Source organism: Symphodus melops (assembly GCF_947650265.1).
Source record: "Symphodus melops genome assembly, chromosome: 4".
Classification (NCBI taxonomy): Eukaryota; Metazoa; Chordata; class Actinopteri; order Labriformes; family Labridae; genus Symphodus; species Symphodus melops.
In genome coordinates this window covers 1627591-1644303 of record NC_136694.1, presented here as the reverse complement: position 1 = coordinate 1644303, position 16713 = coordinate 1627591, and the positions used below count along the sequence as shown (strand labels likewise).

Sequence of the window (16713 nt, the reverse complement as noted above, 5' to 3'; positions counted from 1 at the left end):
GCACCTGCTCCTGATGTTCTAGTCTTGAGCAGAAGCTGATGATGTGGCTCGTCTGTAAAGTCTCCTCACAGCGTGAAGACGTTCTCGCCGTGGGAGACAGGAAGTTCTCAGTGGATCTAAAATCTAGAAGAAGGTTTTTTGGCTGCAGTCCAGCAGTTTGTGCTTCTGAGCGTTCGATTGCCTGCCAACAGTGGAAATCATTGATTACTTCAGGCGTTCACCTTTGAACCCTCCTGTCTTCACTAAAGCAACACGACCACGTTATTTATCTGATTTATTCACAGCGCTGATGTTCCTTACAGAACTCTCTGTCTTTAAATGCTGATGAGCTTCAGGTTTAGTGAACTTAAAGAGACTCCTCACCTGAGCCGGGATTCATCATCTGACATCTTCATTAAAGTTATGAGTCAACGTCTGATCACAGCCGAGCAGGTGACTCCACGCTCCTGTTTCTGTTGGAGGCAGGAAGTGTGTGTCACTGTGCGAGGTGAGGAGAGGGGTCACGCTCACTCAGCAGATAGGAGAAAAATAAGCGAGCTCAGCGTGGAAGAGAAATGTGACGAGAGGAGAGGCAGACGGATCGTTCACAGCTTTGTAGAAACAATCAGCCAAAAGGAGGAACCGTGTCACCACGACTCTGAGAGGACCAATCAGGGGACAGCTCTCCAACCATCCCGTTAAAATTAATCCATAATCTCATTTATGATTGGTCAGGACTGTCATCGCTTTTGCAAACAGTTACGGCGCTTTAATTCTTCAGTCCCTTCATGACGCCGTCACTTAAAGGTGCAGTACGCACACTCAACCACCAGGGGGCTCCGAATTAAAAAGAAACAATTAAAGATGGCGTTGAGGCCGGCGTGGGATTATACACCGAGGTGACCGCAGTTAAAAAAAACGACCTGAAGAAGAGCGCACGTTTAAGGCGAGGCAGGACGGCCGCTCACGCTTCCTTATGACGTCACAGCCGGCGTTTCCAAGGCAACGGCGAACGCCTCGCGTCTGTCATGTCATTTTCTTTGACTCTGATAAGAGTGGGAAATATTTGAGTGGATGTAAAAAAGATGTATGGTTTGGTCCATTTTTGATTAATTTAGTGAAATTCGACGTATTCCACCTCTAAGGGACAACAGGCCCCGCCTCCTGACTTTCACGCCACGCTGACAGCTGAAGACATCGAACCCTGATCTTGTCCCTGACAGTTTGACCTCCTCGGCGAGCGGCCGGCAGAGTAAACGCTCGCTTTGCGTTCAGCTAGTCCGGCGGTACGGTGATGAGAAGCGACAGCAGATGTGTGTGTGTGTATGAAGCGAGCCGTCCGCCGGCCGCTGTGCGCCCAGTCGGCCTCGCTTGATAAACAAACAGACTGTTAGCGTGGACGCTCTCGCCCCCGGGCCAGGCGCCACATTTTGGCTGCCTGTCTCTTTCTGTTGAGAGGATTAATGTTGGGTCCATTTTACCCCGTGGTGGCGGGTGTTAGAGGGGGGAACACAAACAGCGGGTGGGGAGGGTGGTGGTTGGGCAGTTTGGTGCTTTTATTTTGGAGGAACAACATCTGTTTTTTTGTTCCTCTAACACAAACATACAGAAACATTCAGCGTCTTTCTTTAAACAAATATTGAGTTCAAAAATATGAAAGTTTCTTTGCGTCGTTCTTTTCTGCTTCCTCCGTCAGCTGTCTCTTTATATGAGCGACCTTTGACCCTGATTCATGCAGCTTTCTATTTTCCATCTATTCAATTAGCTCAATTCCTTCAACAACTGTCGTCCTCCCGTCGTGTCCTGTCCACTGGCCGCTCTCTCACATGGACCGCACAGACTCAGCACGCTCGTCTCTTTGACATGCTCTGTCATCTTTATGTAAGCTCACGGCGGCTTCTTCCTCCCTGCAGCAGGAAGTCAGAGACAGAGACGTGTGACGTGTGAGGGGACGTCCAGATGCACGTCTGAAGCGTAGTGACTCTGAGGGGTCTGATGAAGACCGGAGACTGAAGCTGTGATGGACACAAACATAGTTCTGTCTCTCGGGGACGATCGGAGCTCACATGGAAGGAAACATCTTTTAACCTGTGCACAGTGCTGCAGACTGAGGATCATCCTCCACCCAGAGTCCACACAGAGTCCACACAGAGTCCACTCAGAGTCCACTCAGAGTCCACAGTCCACCCAGAGTCCACACAGAGTCCACTCAGAGTCCACACAGAGTCCACACAGAGTCCACACAGAGTCCACTCAGAGTCCACACAGAGTCCACACAGAGTCCACAGTCCACACAGAGTCCACTCAGAGTCCACACAGAGTCCACACAGAGTCCACACAGAGTCCACTCAGAGTCCACCCAGAGTCCACTCAGAGTCCACACAGAGTCCACACAGAGTCCACTCAGAGTCCACACAGAGTCTACACAGAGTCCACTCAGAGTCCACATAGAGTCCACACAGAGTCCACTCATAGTCCACACAGAGTCCACAGTCCACACAGAGTCCACTCAGAGTCCACACAGAGTCCACACAGAGTCCACAGTCCACACAGAGTCCAGAGTCCACCCAGAGTCCCACTGAAGAAGAAGACAATACACTTCTTAATAAGAGTCTCATAAGGCTCATAAAGCTCCATGTGGGTGATGAGGACATGAGGACACGCTGGTCCTCCTCCTCATGATGCACACTGTGGGTCTTTCTCTCAGCTGAGACTTCTCTGGAGTTTCTGCTCTCTCCATCCTCAGCTCTGACTTTAGGCAGATGAGGGAGGGGGGAGGAGCTAACAGCAAGGCCGACCTTGCGTCTGATGGGTGCAGGATGAACTCCTCTGAGATGGAGGAGGAAGGGGGGGGGGGTACGACAGTCCATCACGGGACTCGGCTCGTTTCTTGAACCTGACGTGGAGCGTCCTCTCTCTGCTCTCTTATTTCCCCTCTGAACACACAGAGAGAGAGAGAGAGGATTCAAAGGGTTGGAACAGCTGGACCTCGCTCGCCCACTCGGTCGCACGCTGTCTTTGCTGCTGACTTTCTCGACCCGCTCTTTCTTCCTCATCTCATGACGTATCTATCATTCCTGACCCCCCCCCAAAGCCCCCCCTCCCCCCTCTCTATCGCTCACTCTCTCTCTCTCTCTCTCTCCATCGCTCACTCTCTCGCCCCGCTGGCGTCTAATTCTCCAGCGTTATTGTCCCTGTACATCAACTTTCACCTCGACACTGCTCTTTTCTCCCTGACCTCCTCCCTCCCTCCTTCCCTCCCTCCCTCCTTCCCTCCTTCCCTCCCTCCCTCCCTCCTTCCCTCCCTCCCTCCCTCCTTCCCTCCCTCCCTCCCTCCTTCCCTCCCTCCCTCCTTCCTTCCCTCCCTCCTTCCCTCCCTCCCTCCTTCCCTCCCTCCCTCCCTCCCTCCCTCCTCATCGTCTAAATCCTGGGTAATACTTGTGTTTTTTCCAGGCCCATCAGCGGACAGGAAACATGTATTTTCTGTCTTTGATCAGAGCACCTCTCTCTTTGTGTAACACAGATTTATCATCTCTTGTTTTCTCGTTCTTCTTCTTGTCTTATTGACGAGTCAGAATAACTGAGTCATCGCTCAGACATGTTTTCATGTCCTCCGAGTCGGAGCCATCACAGGTTTTTAATTGATTACCTCCCGCAGCGCTCCTCTCCTCCTCTTCACGTTCGTCCATCTGTCTCCTCTTCCTCCACGCTCGCCATGTTTTTAATCCATCTGCTGTGTGTGTGTGTGTGTGTGTGTGATAGATAGATAGATAGATAGATAGATAGATAGATAGATAGATAGATAGATAGATAGATAGATAGATAGATAGATAGATGGATAGAAGTTGACCGTTGCCATGGAGACAGGGTGGACACAGCCAGCACTTTTCTGATATCCAAGAAATGTGCTGAACGATATCCAGAGAGCCAACAACAGGAAGTAAATCACTTCCCATCTCGCAGCACTGATACAAATATAAAGACATGAAACTAAACTCTTCATCCTTCTGAAGTGTTGATGTGGGATGAACGGGAGCGCCCGGAGACACAGAGGGGACACATGTGTCCCCCCCTGTGCTGCCAGGCCTGCTCCTGGTTCTGCTGGTCTCCATGTCCCTGGAGTTTTTTCCATCCTGGGGTCACTCGAGGTCGTCTCCTGGAGCTTCTCCTTGTCTTTGTTTTTGAGACAGTAACACGACGTGTTTGATTCACTCACTTCTTCTTCTCGCTCCCTCCTGACTCCGGGATCGTTGCCTCGCTGACGGCGCTGCATCGCTCTGATCTTTCTCCTGCTGCAGAGGATCTGCAGCCTCCATCCTGCTGGTGCTCTGCAGCTAACACAACACCGGTCTACACTTCTAATAGACTCACAACATTCAGAACACAGTGTGTGTGTGTGTGTGTGTGTGTGTGTGTGTGTGTGTGTGTGTGTGTGTGTGTGTGTGTGTGTGTGTGTGTGTGTGTGTGTGTGTGTGTGTGTGTGTGTGTGTGTGTGTGTGTGTGTGTGTGTGTGTGTGTGTGTGTGTGTGTGTGTGTGTGTGTGTGTGTGTGTGTGTGCTCGTGCGTGCGTGCGTGCGTGCGTGCGTGTGCGTGGAGATGACTTCATGTATGTTAAAAGTCTTAGTGATGTTGGTTAAAGCTCATTTACCTGTGAGACTCCAGCTCGCCGTGTAGCGGACTGCTGTGTGGAAACGGGGCTATAAAAAGCAGAAACATGCACGATGCTGTTTTCTGACATGTTCTGATGAGCGCTGCTTTCACTCCGTGACTCCATGATTGGTTGCTTTTATCAGACAGTTTCTGCTGCCTGTTTTGATTGATGTTCCTGTGGTTGATGATGAAGCACTTTGAGCTTCTCTCCACACATGAAAGGTTCTGCATGAACTCTTTTATCACTCGTATTAGTCAGAAACATGAGGCTGGATGGGGAATATTTATTCCTCACCTTCACGTTGCACTTCAGGTCCCCCTCGGCCCCTGCAGGATGGACCAGATCAGGGGGGTCCAAAGTGCGGCCCGGGGGCCGTTTGCGGCCCCTGATTTGTTCCTAAACCTCATTCAGATGGAATATTTAGTTGTTTTTTTTATCTCATGTTAGCGAGGCCTGAAAGATATTCATCAAATAAATGTTTAGCACAAACAGCTTTGAACCTTTGCATAATGTTGTTTAACCATTTAATGACCTTTTACTATAAAAAAACAGGTTACAGGTTTGATTCTGCGAAAAACAAATAAAAAACAGATAAAGAAGAATAAAAAAAGTATTTAATTTCCTTTTATTAAAAGCTAACCTTTTGATTCTAATCTACAAAGGCTGACTATTTAAAAAAAGAAAGAACACAACTGTAATTATTGTGTTTTTACATTATTTTTGTAGAGGTCAAAATAAAAAAGGTTTCTTACATTATTATTTAAAAAAAACAAACTGTGGCCCCGTGAGCCAGTCTAACGCGATCATTTAGGCCCCCAGTGGATTAGATGACCCTGTTAGTGTTGTCATAGTAACGGAGCAGGCCCTGACCTCAAATACCTGGACCGCAGTCACAAAGGTGTGCTGAGGACCTGGAAGGTCAAACATCCTTGAGTTTGAGGTGAAATCAGATAATCCTCCATGAGTGGTCGTTAGCTGCAGCCTGTAGCCGCTCTCACCGCTCCGACATGTGACCACATGAGAAACACGAACCTGAAGACAGAGACTGGACGAGATGGACGTTTAAAAGAAGAGGAGACACCAGTAAGTGCGTCCTGATACAATCTGACAGGATGGTAAAAAGCTCCACCATGAGGAGCTGCTTCCTCTCCAGGCGTGCGATCAAAGAGCCTCGTACAGGACAGATGCTAACGTGCAGGAACGTGTTCAAACGCTGATATTGGTAATGAGGTGTTCACTGAACGCTGACATGGCAGAGAGGTCAGACCGCATTAACCTCGTCATTAAGTATTCAGCCCGTCTCTCTGCATCTTTTGGAAAAGCTCCGATGAGTGTCCTTAAACTCCCCGTAGACTTCATTCACTGCCGGCCGTTAACGGCGTGATTAAACGCAGTTTCCTTAAAGCCAATTATCACTTCGATTAGGCTTTTATCACGAGAGCGCCGGGCTGAAGATAAATGAGAGAGCAGGTTCAGCTTCCTCCACTCAAAGAGACTCGCTCGAATGTTCCTCTGTCAACAGATTTAAATTATTCACATGTAAGAAAAGTCTTCATGTGTTATCTCATGTTAAAAGATGTTTCCTTTAAAGAGTTCAGACACACATCTTTTCTCTCTGCGTCGTTAACTAAAGTGTTTCTGAAAGAAAAGCTATAACCACGCCAGATAGAGAAGATGACTCTTGATGTGGGCTTGTGATTGGCTGATATGCCTCTCGCTTCTGCAGAGGTTTTCTCTGTGGAAGTGAAACTACTGAACCGCGGAGCGCGCTCCTTCCAGCCGCCTCCTCCTCGTTGATATTCACAGCGGCGGTTCTCTTCTGGGAGCTGCCCAGCGCCGCACCGAGCGCCATAATCACCGCTCGCCGTGAAGCTCTTCTGGAGCTGCAGGGGGGAGAGTGCGAGTTGTGTAATGTTTCCCCGTTTAGCCTCTTAATAGCACGTTACAAACCGAGGTCTGAATCCCATCTGTGCGTTACGCTGCTCGTGTGTCGGTGTGTGCGTCCCGGTGAATCCTGGCGGTTCAGAGAGGCGGCCTGCTGACGCTCCTGTTTCTCCTCCTTCCTCCTCAGCGTTTTCAGTTCAGTCGCTCATAATGTTTTTTTTTTTTTTAAAGCTTACAGAAAATCTGCCCTCCTCCCCCCGAGCACGCTCACGCACACGCACACGTATGTGAATAAATAAATGAACATGTGTTAAAAAGCTCTCTGCTCTCCCTGCCCTCTCAATGTTCTCCTCCTCGTCACACGAATCAAACCTCTTCCCTCCTCCACACACACACACACACACACACACACACACACACACACACACAGCCCATCTGCTGTGGTGCTGAGTGCTCTTGAGACTTTGCATGTGCCTGTGGGCATCGTGGAGGATGTTAAAATGACAAGCTTCATGTCTTAATTAGGATGAGATCTGTTCACAGGGCATGATGATACACACACACACACACACACACACACACATGCACACATGAACTAGATGCTCTCATGTACTCACAAGCTCATTTGCATTTGAACATGAGTGTGTTTTTATCTCCTCCGATTGTTTAACAAATAAACACACATTACAGAGTCAGCGAGTTTTACACACACACACACACACACACACACACACACACACACACACACACACTCTGCTAACCGCTGAATCAGATTTGTGCACGAGGGAGGACGGCTCTGTGAGTGTGACGGATGATTCAAGCTTGCTGGAGGAATGGTGTAACTACAGACGAGCGTCAGACTGACAGCTCACCTGAGGTGAAGCTCTCTTGTTGTTTCTCTCCGAGGTGAAGGTGGGCTTTAAATATAAAACGTTTAATATCAACACTTTAATGAGGCTGCTGCACACGCTCAGACGAGTGCATGTTGTCTGATGGGGAAAAGTCCTCATTTTTATTTAGTATCTAGAGAGAGAAGTTTATTGTTGTTGGATTGTGATTTATTGACATTTATATCAATAATAACTCTTAACAGGGATTCAGTCGTTTTTAAATTCTCTGCTCTCTCCTGGTTTCCTGTTCTGTCCAAAGAAGATTAAGATTTACTTGATTGATCCACGCTCGGGCAAATTCTGTTTACACTCAGTTCAGTCATGCAACACACACACACACACACACACACCCACACACACACACACACACACACACACACCCTGTGGATGTTGCACTGATGGAGAGACGTCACACTTGCCCAAGGTCACTTTGGCAGTGCTCAGGAAGTGAACTACCACCTCTCCAGCTACCAGAACATTTTCAATGTACAGATTTTTTCCGCACTGGGACTTGAACCGGCGACCCTCTGGGCTCCAACACAAATCCGTACTGACTGAGCTACTGCCGCCCACAAAGAAGGCGAAAAGCAAATGAATTCTGTCTGACTGGAGGCTAAATGATGTCACGTGTTCTCTGAATGGTCAATTAAAGAAGGTCAGAGGTTAGTTTGAGCGCCGTGCACACGGAGGTAAACGTCGCCCCCACCAGGCGCCTGGTGTTCCTGCAGGTCGTTCCCCACGCTCTCCACTATCCAACCACTGTCTGCGGTTTAGACAGTAAGCCTGCACAAATGCTCCAACGTGGGTGCTTAGAACTTACATTTCTGCTGCATCAAAATAGAAACCACAGAACCACATCAGTCCTATAAATGGACCCGCAGGTTCAGATTATTCCTACGCAGACGTTTGGGTTGAAAAGAAACGACCGTGACCTGCTGATGTTTGGATGCTTCATCTCGTCGCCATCACGCGTCATCTCAGATCCTCCGAAGCTGCAGGAGGTTTAGAAAAGCTGACGGAGAAATAAAGGGAATAATCACCTTCATGTTTGGGATTTACTCTCCAATCTAAATCTGTCAGCTTCAATGTCGACTTGAAGGACTAGAAGCACTCGTCTACACAAATCTCCTCTTTCAGGCTTACTCTAAAGACCTGCATATCACACACGCACACACACACACACACACACACACAGAGTCTTCCTGTGGTTCTGCAGCTCCGGCTCACTCTCCAGGGATTCCCACTTCTTTGATATCCTTAAAGCCGGAGCACACCACTCACAGTGTGTCATGTGTTTGAGAGGCAGGCGGCCTGCTGCAGCAGCGGCCTGATGCGATGCATTAAGCAGGAACACAACATGCATCCAACAGCACGCAGGCTGACGTGCATTATTCCTGTTTACCATGAGCAGAGAGAATCATGTGTGTGTACTTGTGATAGTTCTCTGCATGTTTCTGTGTGCTGCATGGCTCCACACACTCATGGGACCTTCTGCTTCTTACTTTGAAGCGGCCATCTTGATTCTTTCTGCAGCCAGAAGCATGCAGCTGCAGATCGTGTCTTCTGAACTTCAGGTGTATTTACGGCTGCGTACCTGCACACAGAGTTCATCATTCTGCACGTAACCATGGGGATGCTAATCACGTTAGCATTCGACTGACACGAGTGTGTGATAATAATGAGACTCACGCAGCTGTCTGAACTTTCAGTCTGTCTCTTTAAGACACGTATTCCAACGTGAACGGGCTCTTCTGATTGGCCAGCTTTCTTCAAGCCGGCCAGTGAGCAGAACGCTGCAGGGCTGCCAGGGGAGAGGTTTGAAGACGTGATTCACAGAACGAGCCGCTTAGCGCCCTCTGCTGGCTCATCCTGGGATTACACCGACATATGTTCACCTCATGATCTGAAACAGTGTGTGTGAGAGTGATCAGCAGAACACGTCAGCTTCTGATAAATGTGGATTGATTAGCTTTATTTTATGCCTTTTGATTGAACCTCGTGAAATGACTTCATCATGAACACTTTAAAAAAAACCCATCAAGCTGGATTCAAGTGTTGAATATGATGTTGAGTGTTTGCTCAGTGATGAAGTGAGTTTATAAAGCCACGGGGGGGGGGGACACATCCGTCCCCCTCTGATGTTTTATGTCCTGAAGAGAACAGCAGTCCTCACCTCTCTACATCTCTGGCTGTGATCGAATGTTCTTCCTCTGAAATGTCGATTTGATCATGAAGACTCGAGAGAGTCGGACTGTTTAGAGCTCAACCACAGAGGCTGTTGTTCAATTCAATTCATAAAAACTTTATTTGTCCTTGGGGGGGAATTCAAACGTTTTGTTGTCGTATGAAAGAACTGTTTCATTTAGTCAAATCACTGTCGCGTCTGTAGAGAGCACTTTGTGAAAGTCTCTGTCTTGTGATTAAAAGGAAAACCTCGATCTCTAAATGTCTCGGTCTTGGTCCTGGGGCACTCGGGTCTGGGTCCCTGGTCCCGGTCCCGGGTCTTGTGGTCTTGACGATATGAAATGCACGTTGTTTATTTTGAACAGATCGTGGAGTTCATGTCTGAAGTGTGTCGTAGCACCTCAGCGGCACACACACTCCAGCAGCTCTGTTAAAAACACACACACGTCCTGTGTGCGGCCATCTTTGTTCCTGCGCTGAATAATTCACAGCCATTAAAACCGTGTTCGACGCCCTCTTCCATTTAGGACTCGCTCAGGAGCACTTAAATATTAAAACAGAGATCTGAAGCTGAATTATCCTGTCTAAATATCACACACACACACACACACACACACACACACACACACACACACACACACACACGCTCCCACACACACACACACACACACAGACATACACACACACACACACACACACACACACACACACACACACACACACACACACACACACACGCTCCCACAGATGTGAGTCATTTGTCAGACTATTGACCCGATCTGCTGGATAAATGAAATGTCAATACCAGAGAGACCGAGCGACGCTAATCCCTGTGAGTGTGTGTGTGTGTGTGTGACTGTGTGTGTGTGTGTGTGTGTGTGTGTGTGTGTGTGCTGTTCTTCTAGGACCAGATAAAATGAACACTGTGAACAGATAATCCACAGCTTGAAACGACACGAGGTGTCACGGAGCCGACACAAATATTTGTGATTGTCTGAAAGTTTGTCCGATGAGTCATCAGAGAGACGACGAGAAGCTGAGACTTCACATTCTGACATTTTATATGGACGAACATCAGAAAGCCAAAGATCACGTCGGGGGGGCTGTGACTCCATGTGGCTTCTCTCTCTCTCTCTCTCGCTCTCTCTTCTCTCTCTCTCTCTCTCTTCTCTCTCTCTCTCTTCTTTCTCTCTCTCTCTCTCTCTCTCTCTCGCTCTCTCTTCTTTCTCTCTCTCTCTCTCTCGCTCTCTCTTCTTTCTCTCTCTCTCTCTCTCTCGCTCTCTCTTCTTTCTCTCTCTCTCTCTCTCTCGCTCTCTCTTCTTTCTCTCTCTCTCTCTCTTCTTTCTCTCTCTCTCTCTCTCTCTCGCTCTCTCTTCTTTCTCTCTCTCTCTCTCTCTCTCTCTCTCTCTCGCTCTCTCTTCTTTCTCTCTCTCTCTCTCTCTCTCTCTCGTCTGGTCCCAGAGCACAGCGGCGTGAGACCAGGCTGACACGCTCGTCAAACAGATGACAAAGAGACAACGCCACAGTGATGGAGATGAGACAGCGGGCGGGGGGGGGGGGGGGGGGGGTTATTAATGGAGAGCCGGAGCATAACAGTGACAGAGAGACTGAGTGATGGCGGTGACAGTGGCGTGCAGGCGATGACCGACAGATACAGATGTGAAAGATCCTGCCTCGAGGTGGTCCCTGTGTGTGTGTGTGTGTGTGTGTGTGTGTGTGTGTGTGTGTGTGTGTGTGTGTGTGTGTGTGTGTGTGTGTGTGTGTGTGTGTGTGTGTGTGTGTGTGTGAATCCTGCAGCAGAGTGAAAGCCGCCCTCTTACCTGCTGAATCAGCACGCTGACCTGCTCTGATGAAGACGAGCACTAACTGCACGCCGTCCTGAGTTTATGGCGAGCGTGCTCTTTTTTTTTTTATCTCACTTTTGTAATTCTAAATGTAACGTTGGATTCCTCACATGCTGTGTTTATTTATCATGGTGTCTTATATAATCACATTTAAAGGCACATAGAGGCTGGAACTGACTCATCCTGCATCTTTAGGCAGGAATAAATTCTGTAAACGTGTCAGACGTGTTTTATGGCGAGGAGTGAGCACAGAGAGCGAGTGAACGCCACCAGGATGTTCCAAACATCGCACGTCAATCAGAGCTGGGATTTGTCTGGATTTGAAAACGAAGCAGAGCAACAGTTGGAGCCAAACTCTCTAAATAAAGACGGAGACAAACAGCGAGGACAGAGACGGCGTCTGTCACGAGGCCTTGAGCGGCGTGATCGGTTTCGCTCATAAAGTTTGCTTTGTCTCCAAGGTCGATTCGCACAGACTGAGTGATGAAGTAACAAGCTCGGATAAAGTGCAGTGACATCAGACGTACGGCCTCCAAACACAAGCAGAGCTCACATCCCAACACTCCCCCCCCCTTCAGACCCGTCTGTGTTTCTGTTTCTGGACACCATCACAGATCAGACGAAAAGGGCCTGACGTCTTTTATCTCTGACTTCACGCCAAGTGGAGGAGCGAGATCAGGATCGGCCTGTGAAGCAACGCGTGCAGCTGCTGATCACACAGGCACTCTGAGCATCTTAAACACTTGCTCTGGTACCGTGATACTTTTCTCTCTCTGTTTGATAAAGACGCCCTGGGTATGAACGTAAACTCAGCTCTTTGCTGCACGAGCCATCAAAGACTGAAAGATTTGATTTGTTTATTTAGCACAGAGAGACGAGTGCATGGAGGGGAACGAAGCCAAATAAGGCTTATACAGAGTTCCACCCCTGTCTGCATTCAACATGAACACATATAAATATGAACAGGCTTTAAGGTCTAACAGAGGATACTTGGTTTCTGTACAGAGCAAACCTGAAAATAAAACAAACCACAGAGATATAAAAGGTACAAGGAGTCAGCTCAAAGAAGGGAATGAGATTTAAAAGGACTCTCTGTCGCCCCCCCTTCTTCTTCTTCTTCTCCTGCTGCTGAATCAGAGCGTGACCCCCCCCCCCCCTCCTCCTTTAACAGCTGGTTTTCTGTCTTTCACTGAATGTTTTGCTCCTGCCTGGTTTATATTCCGGGGTCAAGAAGAAGTGCAGCTCAGCTCAAGTGAAGTATATTTAGCGCAGTGATTTCAGCAGCAGACTGAGAGCTCTGTGTCAGTCATCAGGTTTACTAACACGCACTGTGCCTGCATGCTGCACAGCCAGGCTGTGGTGATGTAACGTCACGCCACTGTCACGAGACAGACGGGGCGGCGTGGACGAAAACAGATGAGGCCATCGCTTTGGCACTCGTGTTGTTTGTGATCTGCACATGACAGAAGCTCACTGTTGGATCTCTGTGCATAATTAAATCTTCAAATATGATTATTTATTGAGTTTCATATAAGTGTTCATAAAATGTTCATGTTGATCTCCTCTTCTTCAGTTTCAATCAGTGTCAGAGCTCCTCTTCAACATGTGTGTGAAGTGTGTTGTTGTAAATCCACTCTGATCCTGTATTTGATCATGTCTATAAACCCCTCTATTTCAGCCCTGCTCAGAACAGGCTGTTTCTGTGTCTGTAGCTTTAAATATGTAAATGAGCTGTGTCTGACCACGCCCCCTCTCTGGAAGGGCTCGGGTGTACTCGCTGCTTTCTGGCTCCATGTCCTATTGTTTACGGTGAGAAGGCAGACTCAGAGGGCAGAACAAACACCTAGCTGTGGGAGGGTCACCCACCTGGGGGAGGGGCTACTGCCCTTTGTGATGTCATGAAGGGAACATCTCCAAACGGCCTGTTTGAGCACACATTTTCTGAACAGTGGAGCAGGCAGAAGACGGAGAGGATGGACTTTTCTCATCATCGGGGGGTTTGGAGACAGACATGTTAGAGGAAGATGGAGGAGAGGATTTGGCGTGACGTGTGACCTTTAAGTTTTTCAGGTTTTCATAAAGTCTAATCAACGTCGTCTCATCTCTTCCTCTGCGTTTCTCTCTCCGCAGTGATCTGTAACTTCCGTGGCTCGGTGACTCAGGGCCTGGCTCTGGAGGTGGGAGAGACGGTTCAGATTCTGGAGAAATTTGAAGGTAAGAAGAGCACCTGATGAATACCTGCATGAGGTGGCGTGTGGGTGGATGTTTGATTCAGCAGCCGTGTCCTTGATCATTGTATCAGCAGCACCAGAGCATCAGTGTAAAAACATCCTTTCAGGGCTGCAGATTACTGTGACTCAAAGGCTTTCTCTCTTCGATGACGTGTTCAAACAAAAAATACAGACCAGAATTAAAGAGAGGAGGGAAGTGCCGTCTAATGCAAACACTCGCTTCCTGCTCTGTTAGCTCGAGATGTGCTGCATTTGGATTAAAGCTGGATCACACTTTGAGTGGTTGCGAACAGTGCTAAGCTAACATCCATCCCATACTGGAGAAAGAGTTAGAACAATAACAATGTTAAGCGCAGCTGAAACCCGTCAGACATAAAACCTGTCGTCACATTTTCAGAGCGACTTTTAAAAAGCCTTCATTAGCGTCACAGAGCCGCAGTTACTGCAGCATTAAAAGCTCGACTCAGGGAGGGGGATCCCCTCGCAGGCTCCAGGAGCCGCTCCTGATTGTTGTGCAGTCAGAGAGCTTCAACACGACACACTGTGCCTTTAAGATACCTGCTCGCTTCAACCCCTGAGAGGAAGACGGGTCGTTTTCCAGAGTGGTTGGATCAGAGCTGTTTTTAAAATAGACAGAGGACCACATGGTCTCCACATCAAGGGGGCAAGTTGAGGACTTCATGCGCTCGACCAAATATCTGAACGTGAATCAGAATAAGTGAGAGGTGGACCCTGTGCTGGTCTGTGATTGGATGGTCCAGAGACAGGTGAGGATTGGTCAGGTGATCGCTGCAGGCTGCTGCTGGTGGGAGGAGCAACAAGCCGGTCCAAAGTTTCAAACAGGAGTTTTGAGTTTTTGAGTGTTGCGCTCGTATCTCTGACTGCTTCGTTGTATGTTTCATATGCTCAAAAGTCAAAGTCGTCTTTATGGTCAAATTTTTTTTTTTTTTTTTTTTTTTAAAGATTTGTTTTTGGCTTTTATGCCCTTATTATAGAGGGAGGACAGTGGATAGAGTCGGAAATCAGGGAGAGCGAGTGGGGAGAGACATGCGGGAGATGGGCCACAGGCCGGATGCGAACCCGGGCCGCCTGCGCGTGAGGACTGAGCCTCAATGCATGGGGTCGCGCGCACTGCCGCTGCGCCACCGGCGACCCCTTTATGGTCAATTTTTCAACACGTGCTGGACGCACAGAAGAATCACAAACAAAGCCACGCTGTTCACTCACAGTAGAGATTTAAAAAATATAAAGAATAAAAATAAAAGTATGGATTGACAAAAAAGTCTGCTGACATTAATGAGAAAGCATATGAAAATGTGTCACCCACCCAGGTCCAGTAGGATGCAGAACCAAGTGCATCACTAGAACAACATGCATGAATCTTCAAATCACCAATAACACAGATTCATAATTCAAGAGATAAAAGTTTGACTAAAAGGAATCAAATCAGCTGATGCTTGTTATAAAATATAAATCTGTAAAATGAGGAGACGTTGCAGCAGGTTCCACGTGTTCTTCACACAGCGAGTGTTTCCATCATGGCTGCACACGCACCACTTATTATCAGCTCACTCCCACTGTTGTTCCTGTGCGGCTCACAGAAGTCAGCAGCTGTGTGTGTGTGTGTGTGTGTGTGTGTGTGTGTGTGTGTGTGTGTGTGTGTGTGTGTGTGTTTCCAGATAATGAGAGTCTGGGCTTCATTAGCCACAGCTGTGCAGGAAGCTTCCATCAGTGTGACGCCACAGTGTCTCTGTGTGACCGCCCAGCAGAGCGGCCAACACGGGGAGATACGGTATTACAGCGCTGGCTGTGTGCTGCTCAGCCGTCCTGTTTCTATGGCAACAGTCCGCTGTATGACCAACGTCACTTTTTACGACGTGTTACGACTGTTTGAGACGCAGCAGACACGAAGGAAAGAGGATGTGGGTACCAGATACGATCCGCAAAAATACAGCTGATATCACACACTCCGGAAAAGTCCGCCCTCGACATCGACGGCGCCTTTCTGAAGAGCTGAACGATTTTCATCCTCAGGGCTCTGAGCACAAACACACTCCAAAAGTTTTAAAAACAATTAAACAACAAGCTGGCGCTCCGATAAAAAAAGATGCTACCTAGCTCGGCCCCCGCCTGCATCATCAGGTTTCTATTCACAACGTTGACTCGCGTGTTGTCAGGTTCTCTAACACAGGCCCGGGATGGTTCTGGAGTCTGGGCCTCCTCACTGTTGTCAGATGGGCCCGCTCTCCTACCGTCTGTTGTGCCTGTTTAAGGGCCACTGCTTTGGGGGCCTCCTATTGCTCAGGGGCCCAAAGCAGTCGCCTGACATGCCTGTTGACAAGCGGCGCCTCTGACACTATCCAACCACCAGGGTTTGAAAGGAGGCGGAGTCTGTACAGCTCGTCACTCCGAAACTCCTTCAAGGCCCAAAGTGAGAGAAAGAAGCCCCTCTTTGTTTTCGCTCTCTGCACATGAACACTTTCTCTCTCGCCTGTCTGATCGGAGCAGCTTCCCTTTAGGAGAACTGTGAATGTTATTTAATATTGAGATCTTTAAGTCCTGGCCTCGTCCTGGTGTGAGTCTGTGTGTCGTGGTTATTGCTCAGCTGCAGAGTTTCTATTCAGGAAGTTCGGTTCAGCTTTCAAGATGCAAATCGTTCCCTAAATGAGCTCTCCCTGCCGCGCTGTGTCGAGCCTTTCTCTGCCTGCACTAATGCCAAGTGATCGTCCCCAGACAGAAACTCAACGCCTGTAATGACAGTGATGGGAAGATGACGGCCGGCCTGCAGGAATGCAATCCCAGAGCTCCATTTGGAAAATATAGATTACAGTCATAACACTTGAGAATGCATTAGACTTCGATTAAGGCGGTGGCAGCAATTTAAAGTCTGAGATTTGGAGCCTTAGCACTGTCAGCATTACTGAAGGACCTCAGCTCATTATTCTGGAGAGGCTTTTTTTTTCAGCTGGAACAAATCTGTCCCCGAGAGCTGTGGACGTCCAGGAGGGAAATACACAGTCAGGTGTGGAACAAGAGAGAAGAGCAGACAC

The 16713-nt window shown here is 48.4% G+C and overlaps 1 protein-coding gene across 1 annotated transcript in view; it reads left to right on the top strand.

Annotated features, from left to right (window-relative positions):
- The window catches only part of LOC306822698 (dedicator of cytokinesis protein 3-like), a 101903-nt gene that overhangs the window by 6769 nt on the left and 78421 nt on the right, over window positions 1-16713 (top strand). The window contains exon 2 of the mRNA XM_079341865.1: window positions 13563-13646. Coding sequence (XP_079197991.1) covers window positions 13563-13646 — 84 coding nt within the window. The remainder of the gene's footprint in view (window positions 1-13562; window positions 13647-16713) is intronic.